The sequence below is a fragment of the Podarcis tiliguerta genome, assembly GCF_965153285.1.
Source record: "Podarcis tiliguerta genome assembly, chromosome: 3".
NCBI lineage: Eukaryota > Metazoa > Chordata > Lepidosauria > Squamata > Lacertidae > Podarcis > Podarcis tiliguerta.
Window position 1 is genome coordinate 48,415,848 of NC_139536.1, and position 10,999 is coordinate 48,426,846.

General features: G+C 42.1%; 1 protein-coding gene across 1 annotated transcript; it reads right to left on the minus strand.

The window, feature by feature from the left end:
* Positions 1–1,637: 1,637 nt before the first annotated feature.
* On the minus strand, positions 1,638–9,634 carry LOC310674672 (sulfotransferase 6B1-like). Its single transcript, XM_083434288.1, has 7 exons — positions 9,321–9,634; positions 8,396–8,529; positions 7,843–7,932; positions 6,921–7,047; positions 4,720–4,814; positions 3,496–3,652; positions 1,638–2,470 (listed from the first exon to the last, which is right to left on the minus strand). The coding sequence occupies exons 1-7, from the start codon at positions 9,520–9,522 to the stop codon at positions 2,340–2,342; spliced, it is 936 nt and encodes a 311-aa protein (XP_083290414.1). The 5' UTR covers positions 9,523–9,634; the 3' UTR covers positions 1,638–2,339.
* Positions 9,635–10,999: the final 1,365 nt, after the last annotated feature.

Sequence of the window (10,999 nt, forward strand, 5' to 3'; positions counted from 1 at the left end):
TCTATGTGACATCCTTTTATATATTTGAACATGGCTATCATATCACCCCTTAACCTCCTTTTCTCCAGGCTAAACATGCCCAGCTCCCTTAGCCGTTCCTCATAAGGCATCGTTTCCAGGCCTTTGACCATTTTGGTTGCCCTCCTCTGGACACGTTCCAGTTTGTCAGTGTCCTTCTTGAACTGTGGTGCCCAGAACTGGACACAGTACTCCAGGTGAGGTCTGACCAGAGCAGAATACAGTGGCACTATTACTTCCCTTGATCTAGATGCTATACTCCTGTTACCGGAAAAATCCGAGGGCTCCCTTGGACAAAAAGTAAAGACACCAACCAGAGCAAATTGGAGCAAATCAGCAGCCTGTAGGCTTGGCCTTTATTGTACTGTTGCAGCAGGGTGTTCCCCTCACTCGCAGGAGAGAGGAAAGACACAGAAAAATGGTGTGCAAGACCTTATAAAAACTTTTGAAATTCCCCTCCTCTAGGTCAAGCCCACTCCCAGAAACATCATGCATACATTACAGAAAGGAGGGGTTGAGGGAGGAGTTGTGGTGGTAACCTGAGTGTCCTGTCACCTGGGTGGTTCCTCCTTTCCCCCCCTCCCCATGAGTACTTTCCAGGTTACAAAGGGGAGCTTGCAGTTTCCTGCCCCCTGAGGGGAAATCCAATCACTGTTCTTTTGTTATAGTCCGTGTTGAATCCACTCCTGTATGCAGTCTGTAGTGTAGTTGATGGCCTTCTGTCTAGGACCATCAGGGTTGGCATAGCAACTGGGCAGGGCTCCTGTGGATGTGCTGCTATGCTCAAGGGATTATGGTGGCCTGTATATCAAACCTTCCCCATTTTGTAGTCCTTCCTTCATGGAGTAAAATAAAAGTGGAACAGTGCAAATCTGATGTATGGTTGATTTTCTATGAATTTATAACAGAAGTGTAGCGTATGTGGTGTGTGAGTGTGAGTGTGTGTGAAGTCTGTACAAACTGATGGGGGGGGGGGTTTCCTGCTACACTCCTATTGATGCAGCCCAGAATTGCATTGGCTGTAAACTGTAAACACTATAGGCTCCCTGGGACTTTGCCAGAGCCATAGCTAGGTGATCTTGCATCCCTGGCAGAACCTTCAAGATTGAGCCCCCTAGCCCTTAACCACGGACAAATTAGTTCTTCTTTCTGCGTCTCCTCCAACCCCCTCTATTTAAAACCTGTTTTTATGAGGCAATAACCAATATTTTTATTTGTAGACATATTTATGGCCATATTTTAAAGCCGATTCTGGGGGGGGGGGCTCGCCTGCACCCCCATTGGGGGCCTTCCTCACCACCCCCTAGCTACGGCCCTGGACTTTGCCATTCAAATCACTGGAAAACACAAGCAAATCTTCATTCATTCATGAAATGACCTTACAAAGCAGGAATGAAACAAAACAACATATGATCACAAAGTAACAAAAGATAGTTCACACATTACACTTAAAAGGGTACACCTCACATGTACAAGTGTTTGTGTGAAAGAGTGCACACTTCTTGACTTGTATAGCAGTGTTACAAAAGCAGTGGCAAGAGTCCATGGGGTCCCAGGCGCACACATAGGGTCTGTTGCCCTTTGGAGAATAGAAGACACAGTGGAGACTGTCATGCTTTAAGAAATATGGTTTATTCACCTATTTACACCTTCCGTCTACATGGAGAGAGTCCAGACCTTACGGCATAGTCATTCCAAGACGCAGCAGCATAAGCTGCCTGCAGCCAGCGAACTCCATAGACGGATCTCAGCCCTTTCTTCCTCCTTCTTTCTCCCAACAACCCTTGCTAAAAACTCTCTCCCCTGTCCCCTCAAACACACCCCATCACCTTGGTAACAGCTCACTCCCCAGGCTAAAGGATTCCTCTCCCCAATGGTCCATCAACACCTTTTTATCACGTTAGCAGGTTTGTTTGCGTAAGCCAGCTCAGGAATTCCTTTGCAGCTTGCATTCTCCTTTCATATCACAAATAAACAAAACCCAGCATTTATTAACTTCCAGGGTTTATCCTAAATCTATAACAATATGTTCACAAAGTAACAAAAGGCAGTTCACACATTACACTGAAAAAGGTACGGCCTCACATGTACAAATTTTTGTGTGAAAGGGTGCACACTTCTTGATTTGTATAGCTGAACTATTGTGTACACAGGTGCAAAGAGTGGACACTGCTGAATGCAAATTGTAAATGCCTCTATACAAATAGATGGGAGTTGCACATCTCTACTAGATACAGACATAACATTTTGAGCTTTGGCACTCCCCTCATTATGCTCAGTTTAAACAAGCTTAGCTCTAGGATTGGCTCTGGGCCAAGACTTCAAGCCTTGCAGTACACCCCATATTTTAACTTTCTTCCCAATTCTGTTCCACCCAAGCGCTCTTCAAAAGTTGCATCCATTTTTTGGTTGTGCTCTTCACTGAAATGATTCTTCCAGTCACTAACGCCTCCTGAACAGAGTAGAATATCATTAATAATGATATCCTCAAGCAATACGTTTTGATCAATTGACAACTTCTCCTGCAATTCCAGTTTCAGGGTGCTCTAATGACATTTCCCCCCTATCCACCTGTGTGCTATTGCTTTCAAAAACCAAATCTGCTCACTGGTGTGTATTCCTCAAAGAAAGGGAAGAGAAGACTGGGCAATACTCTGAACTAAAGAGAAAATATCTTCTGAGAAGGCCCAGATGGGGCTAGACTAATGATCTAATCTGAGCCCTCATCTGCACTATACATTGAATGCAATATTAAACAGGCATGGCTCTCCTCAAATAATTCTTGTAACTGTAGTTTGTTAAGGCTCATGAGAGTTGTTGGGAGAACCCTATTCCCCTCACAGAGCTTCAAATCCCAGAATTTCCTGAAGAGAGAGGTTGAACATTAAACCACTCTGAGACCTATAGCTCTGTGAGGTGAACAGGCTCTCCTAAGAACTTCCAGTGCCCTTTACAAACCACAGCTCCCATAATTCTTTGGGGAAGCCAAATAATGGCTTAAATATGTGTTGCAGATGGAGCCTCAATAAATGACTACCACTCCTAATGTCACAATGAGGCCACCAAGCCATTCTGTTCCTTGGATCAGGAGATGTGCTCTTAGTGATGCTTCCAGAGTCCACACTTCCTTAGTTTCACATATGAAACTCATCAACCAACCTTTCATCACCATCTTGCCATCAACATAAGGGAAATGTTGTGGTCCTCAAAATTCTTCTCCGGCTTGGATTTTAAGATGAGTCGGAGAACTCCTCCCTCTTTCCCACCCTCTTTCTTATCAGACTGCCCCAGCAGTTCCAGTGTTGGCAGGAAGAAAGGCCTCCTCTCCCTGACCCGTCTATTTCCCTCCTGCTCTGTCTTTGACTGAAATGCAGCTATATCAACAATCCAGGCACCCAGAGCCCCTGGACATGGAATTATTTGGTTGCAGCTATTTTTAAACTCTAGCAGAACATTAACATTGTCTTTGAAGTTTACCTTTGCGGAAAAGAATATCACCAAATGCGCCATGGGTTTTTCCAGCATTTTCCTTCATAGCTTTGAAACTGCTTCTGTCCACAACCCCTTGAATCTTGTCATCAGTTAGTTGCAAGTCAAAGAATTCACTTATCCGTTTCACTCCCAAAGGTCTATTCTGAAGTAAGGAAAGTAAAATATGCAACGTTAAGTATTAATTGTTTCTGGAGGAATTGTCAAAAATGCAATCACTGTGGGATCTACAATGTACAGGCATGGAGGGTACAGTTCTGCGGTTTCTTGGAAGGCTTTGCCAGGAACCATAGGATGTAGGAACTACCAAGGCACTTTGTGGAAGGAGGGATGGAAGGAAAGAAGGGCCAATAGCTCAACAGCAGAGAATCTGTCCCAAGTTCAATCCTGGGAATAACCAGATAGGGCTGAAAAATGCTCCTTGGCTGAAACCCTGGATAGGCACTGTCAGTCAGCATTTTTAGGGTGGAGTGACTAGTGTGGTCACACTGGGTGCCACGCTGCAGGGGGCACCACAACAATGGGGTAGAATGATTGGATAAAAAAAGTGCTGCAGAATGAAGTGTGAGAAGCGGGGGCACCAAATTTTAGTATCACACAGGGCACCGCTGGAATTTGAGAGCCCAAAGTCTGCCACAATATAAGGCAGCTTGATGTGATTCTAAGGCCTTTACTAGTCATTCAATCACATATCACTCAAAGGTTATAATTACTTTATGCCAGATACATCTCTATAAAGAAGGACGCATACATTTTGATGTAATACAAGTGTTTTGACTGGTTCGTGTACAGTGGAACCTCGGGTTACATATCATCCTCCTTATGAACGCTTCGGGTAACAAGCCTCGCTAACCCGGAAGTAGGTGCTTCTTAGAATCATAGAATCATAGAGTTGGAAGAGACCACAAGGGCCATCGAGTCCAACCCCCTGCTTCTGGTAGCGAACTTTGCGCCAGGATGCGAGCGGAAGTGCCACAGCGGTGGCACAGCAGCAGTGGGAGGCCCCATTAGTGAAAGTGTGCCTCATGTTGAGAACGGTTTCAGGTTAAGAACGGACCTCCGGAATGGATTAAGTTTGTAACCGGAGGTCCCACTGTATTCCAGTTGAGCCTACCATTAGGCATCGTTTTCTTGACTGGATTCTACTGGCCAGGATTCAGCAGTGCCCTTTGCCAAAAGTGCAAGGCATCCTCCACACAGCAAAGCACTTACCTCCTTCAGCTCCTCATACGTGATTGCCATGACATTTGCGTCGTCAGCGTGCTTATTCCATTCAAAAACAAAGTCAAAATAAGAGCCCCAGACCACTGCAAGGAAAGATAGAAATACAAGGCTGGTTAGTTGAGGATCAAAACATTCCTATGAATTCTGAATATAATGAGGCTTTGCTAGTCAGGTGCAGATGTTATATCATTAAAGGTAAAGGTACCCCTGAACGTTAGGTCCAGTCACGGATGACTCTGGGGTTGCACACTCATCTCGCTCTATAGGCCGTGGGAGCCGGCATTTGTATGCAGACATAGCTCCATACACAGAGGAAAGTGCACCCCTTTTTGCCATCTGAGGTAAAAAGGGAATGTGTTGCCATACTACCCTACCCCTGCGCCACCATGGGAAGCCAAAAAGGCAATGCCCCCAACGGTGGCAGAGAAGACACTGGTTTCTGGTGAGCTCTTATGAAATCTCACTTGAAATCAGCGCCACTTCTACAGAGGCACCGTGCTGAGTGGGGTACCTGCGGGGTGTCACCTCTTTGGCTTCTGTTTCACCCTGTCTCATGGGTGGGGGGCGGAGTCAGCCCTGTCCATACACCTTTTTTCTTCTATTTACTCCTGCCCAGAGAAAGCATGCAATTTGAAACCATGGGCAAACTAGGTTTTCCCCTAGATGCTCCTTAATATATGTGGAGAATCTGCAGGCCTGGCATTTCCTAACCAAGAGCCATGAGAGAGAGATGCCCTCTTACCCTGGTATAGAAGGAGGCGCATCATTTAGATCAGCCTGTATATCTGGCCCTCAGTACCTTTCAAACACCACACTTTTCCGGAGTCGCACACCTTTCTCCTCAAGCTATACACCCCTCTCTGGTTCTGCTTCACACCCTCCTTGAATGTCATTGTCTGACTGGAATATGTACACCAGCTCTGCCCACACATTTTGCTTGTCTGGATAGAGAACAAAGGGGTGTGTTTGTATAGTTGTATTTACTGTACAAAGGTAGAATTTACAATTCTCACTCTGGCCTCTGGTCTCTCCAAACACTGGCTTGTGACCCCTGTAAGGCCGACCTTGAGATAAAAAAGATTCCCAGCCTCTACTTTCTGAACTTCTGGAATTAAAGACAACGACTGGTGGCTGTAATGGGCATGGGGTCAAATGAAGTATGAATCCTATCCCTGATTCTTTCCTTCAAAAAAATACTGTAACATAATGATCATGACTAATAACCCAAAGGTGCAGTAGCAGAGTATTACATACCCTCCAACATTTCTCCGATGAAAATGGGGATGTCCCATTCCATAATGATAATTTTTAATTTTACTATTTATACCCCACACATCTTACTGTGTAGCCCCAGCTGAGTAGCCCCAGCGACTCTGGGCAGCTTCCAACATATATAAAAACATAATAAAACACTAAACATTTTTTAAAAGCTTCCCTATACAGGATTGCCTTCAGATGGCTCATGGGTCAGATAATTCCATAATTCCATACCCTTCAACATTTCTCCAATGAAATAGGCACGTCCTAAAGAAAAATAGGGCATTCTGGGATAAAATCAGAAACCGGGACAGCTTCTCTAAATCAGAGATGTTCCTGGAAAATAGAGACACTTGGAGAGTCTGATATTGATACAAAATGTTCCTTTTCAACCAGGCCTTTGGCTGATTAACATCTTATACCTCTTTTAAATGTGTCTGTGAGAAATGGTGGTGGGGAGGGAGGTTTAATATGTTTATTGGTTTGTGTTTTTTGTTCTTGTTTTTTCATGTATTTTGTGTTTTTATGTTGTATTTTTATGTTGTGAACTGCCCTGAAATCTACAGATGATGGGTGATATACGAATTTAATAATAACAATAATAATAATCACCATATATAATAATCACCATATACAAAGCAAGCAAGTACACAGACAATAAGAGGAAGAAGTGGTAACACACCAATATGAATCAAGGCATCCATATTCATATTTCCTGAGGGGGCATTGATGGTGAATAGTGGTCATCTAAGTTCAAAGAATAAGAAATAAAACCCAGGTCAAAAAGCTCCCTTACCCCTAGACTAAATTGATCAAACTGTGATATTGATCCAAATTAATGCAGTCATTCTGATGGGCCTACAATGCTTTTCTTTGCATAGTTATCTACAGATAAATCTCAATGCATTCAGTTGGGAAATGAGGGAACATACTTTGTCCATTCATAAAAGCTGTAAAGAAGTCATCCCAGGTATTGTAAGAGGGAAGAGGAGATAACCGATTGACAAAATGGTAAAACGAGGTGGCCACATCTTTTGGATTTCTAATGAGCAGCAGTATCTATAAGTAAAAAACAATATTTATAATGTTTACAAAGCTAGTTTTAACAAAACTGTTGTAATAAAAATATTATTTGCTTGCTTATTTGTTGGCATATGCATGCTGCCCCACAACTCTTACAAGACATATTGTGGCTTATAATACATAATACGAAGGAGAAGGAGAAGACCTAATGTAAATACAAAATAAATAAAGCCATAAATAAAAATCTACATGTATACAACAAAAGCAAACCTCGTTCAAAATTAGAAATAAACACTTAAAAAACAAAAGCCCAGGTTACCTAAGTTATTAAATGAAGTCCTGGTTGAATGGAAAGGTTTTCACCTAGCACTGAAAAGGTTAACAAGTTAGTGCCAAGTGAGGCTCCTTGCAAAGCAACAACAGCAGACCAAAACTGGCTGTCACAAGAACACCTCATAACATGCCATTGAAACTCTAAAATGGACAATGAGCCACTAGAGAGCTTAGTAAATCTAGCGTGGTCTTATTTCAAAAAGTGAATCTCCTGACAGAAAAATTTGCAAAATCACAAAGAAATTGCACGTTTCCCCCCGGACATTTTGCCAGTTTCCATGCAGACACTGCTTGCTGCTGCAGTGTTCCAGAAATGTCCGTGAATTTCCTGATTTACACACAAAAGCTCATACCAATAACAAATTTAGTTGGCCTCTAAGGTGCTACTGGAATGATTTTTTTTCTTTTGTTTCGGCTATGGCAGACCAACACGGCTTCCTACCTGTAACTGATTTACTAAATCAGTCCAAGTTCTCCACACCATGAAGACTCACTCACCTTGGCTTTATTCTTGAAGACCGATGCAGGAAGATTTTGAGGAGTGAGGTGAGTAAATATGACTCTTCGAGAGGGTAAATCTGCCATTCTCTTTGGTAAATTGTATGGGGCAGAGAGACAGTAAATAAAGTTTAGCATTTCAAACAGAAAGTTAAACAGAGCTTTGAAAATCAACAATGAAGTGCAACCCTATATATATATAAGCTCAGGAGTGAGCCCCATTGAGTTCAGGGGTGTGTACAGGATTGCTTCCTAAAAGCTGTTGATAGAGAAGATGATCAAGAAAAATAATTTAAGGGCATTTGGGATAGCTTTTCTCAACAACTGTGTGAAGAAAAGGCTCGAAAATGGTACAGAGTATAGTTGCAAATGGTTCAGCATCCTTCTGGAATGAAAGAACATCTTTCTAGATTGATATATAAAGTTCATCCCCTGGTACAATGCCATCTTTATCATGTTATATATACCATACAAGCTGTCACTAATACAAGAGAATTCACTGGAATAAATCAGAGTCCCTTTCCACAGTCTTAGTAAACACATTTTTATCCACCTGGTACTTCTCTGGATCTCCAACTTCAAGATAAGGAAATTCTTCCAGTTCTTCATTATTCAGGTTACTTGTCTCTTCATTATTTGCAGATGTTAGTACTAAATCTGTTAGGATCTGACCAACCCAGTTTGTACCTGAAAAGTGGAGAGAGGGAATGTGACGTTTTTACCTCACAGCTACAATGATTAAGCAGTTATCAGTGCTAATGTACCAGGGAACTTTTTCTTTTTATGAGAAGTACATAAATATAATGAATGAATTAATAAAATAATTGTAAAAATGGAAACAGTACACATATCACACATGTCCTATTACCACCTCTCAAAATAAACTTTTGTCATTTTGACACCAGGCAAAGACTTTAAAAACAAAAACCCCTGGTGGCATGGATGGATGTGCACTGCAGGTGCAGTAGTGGATATTGTGCTTGTGATTTCCTATGATTATGATCTTTTTTTTCTTTTTTTAAAAAAACTGCCATGGCTGTGGCAATATCAAATTAATATTGTCACACTGAAGGAGTGAGGTTCAGTGGCCCTTTATGCATGAAATCTCCTCATCTACTATTAGTCCTGATGGAAGAAAGGTACAGATATATTGCAGGTACCAGCAAGGTGGGTTTTTTGGGGGGAGGGGGACATTTTAATCCTGAAAATGTTGTTGAAGAAGAAGCTAAACCACCCCTTGCCAGCACTGCAGTCTAGTTGCCTCCTCCCTCATGGTTACTATTAATTGATTCCTAATAACAAATCATTTGTCCTGATAGCTGTGACATATTTTGGCCCTGATATCTCTGACATATCAGGGACAGGTCCTTGGACATTTCATTTTAACAGTGTGAGCTATGCCCTCTCCCACCCCACCAAACCACCGTTCAGAATTATTCTGAACATGACATCTGTTTATAGCAAACAAATGATATTACCAGACTTGGGGTATCCTGCTAGGAACACGTCGTCACTCCTTGCTTCAAAGGACTCAAGAGCTTTGAAGGTCTCAAGGCTGCAAACAGTACTTGGAAACAAAAGCCCCTTGTAAGAAAACACTAGCTCTTCGGGTGCCATCGTTTCAGCATCAGCCATTGCCTTATCTATTAAGGCAATAAATTTCTTCCTCTGTGTGGTCATTTTCTCCTCTTACTTGTCCACAAGTCACTGTGAGTGGAAAGCACTGTGGAGAGGCTGAAAGCCAAAGCCTTCCTTTTAATAAGATCTGTGATCAGAGAGAATCGGATGAAGAACCCTTGCTCTGTCACACAGCTGTATATAGGGATGTGGCTCTATACAAAGAACTTCCAGTCAGAGTAATTGAAAGTAATCTCATAAACATTGTGTTGGATTAGGCCCAAAAGGGGTTGGGGGGAATTGAAGAACTGAATACCTTTTTTTTAGCCAAAAGACCTATCTGATTTCAAAATGTCACACTTTCAAAAATAAGGTGCCATGGAATTACCGCCGATACACTTGCGCAATACATAACCTGAAAACAACGCAACTGCACTCTGAAGGGGTATGCCTGTAATTTCAAATTTCATACAGATGTGCTGTTATTCAAGGACAGCATTACTGAGGGGTGAAAGAGGGCATTTATGCCAAGAAAATAGAGAGGCATCATTCTTATGTGTAGGGCTTTGCGTTTATCCTATATATTGGGCAGTCAAGGTTGGTCTTCAGGGAACAATATTTGTTCTTTCTAGCAGGAGTTTGTCTCAGTACTGCTACTGACTGTGGGTTATGTTTTGTGTGAACAACACTGACTAATCCTCTGTTTGAATTGTGTGATGGAGTCTGTGGTCAGATCCACAGGGTATCCCCACCCCAAAGGAGTTTGACAGCTGCCCTGTAAGATGTTGTCCTCTTCTTAAAGATAATTGTTTGAAAGCCTATTTTGAATCAAGAATTGAAGACCACATTATCTGATACTCTTCTGCATGCTGTTTCTGATTCATTATGGGAGAGTTTTCTAACACAATTATAGCTATAGAAAACAAATAAGCAAAAGAGTGAATAATTCTGGCAGAAAAGAAGACATTTAATACATCCCAGGAACATTTGAGCCTTGTTACATCATTGTGGTATCAAATTATTTCCTGAGAACTGTGAGAGGATGGTGTCATGTTTTGCCAAAGTCGTAGAAGCTGTGTGGAACAGAAATGTGATAGTTAATGGGCAGGAATTTCAAAAACATCACAACTTAGGTTCAAAATCAGCCCTCTTATGAAGCAATTTGGAGGCTGTGCACAATTTAAGGATTATAGGCTTTGTCCAAGAAAGTTCTTCCTTTGATTTTTAGTTCACTTGGCCCAGTGAGGTGGCACCTGGCATAAATATTTTGTGCCCACTCCCTGGGGTGGTTTATCAAAAGTGAAACGATAAGCTTCACATAAGACATTTGCTGAAGAACAACTTTTAGGAGCAATTGATTGATCTAATGGATGACTTTACACCAAAGTGTGGTAAGAGATGGTTGGAACAAGAGCAAGAGAACTCCGCATCATTACCCTGCAGACACAATGAAACACAACCATTCAAATGTCCATTAAACAAAAGGGTGCCCTTGAGAAACCTGCTATATGGAGTCATGTTTATGGAAACTGACAGAAAT

Bases quoted from the DNA above. Each gene is read 5' to 3' on its own strand.
- LOC310674672 (XM_083434288.1), bottom strand. From the start codon at position 9,522: ATGACCACACAGAGGAAGAAATTTATTGCCTTAATAGATAAGGCAATG. The intron at 8,530-9,320 runs GTAATATCATTT...TCCACTTTTCAG, and splicing joins AGCAGGATACCCCAAGTCTG to GTACAAACTGGGTTGGTCAG. The intron at 7,933-8,395 runs GTGGATAAAAAT...AATTTACCAAAG, and splicing joins GAGATCCAGAGAAGTACCAG to AGAATGGCAGATTTACCCTC.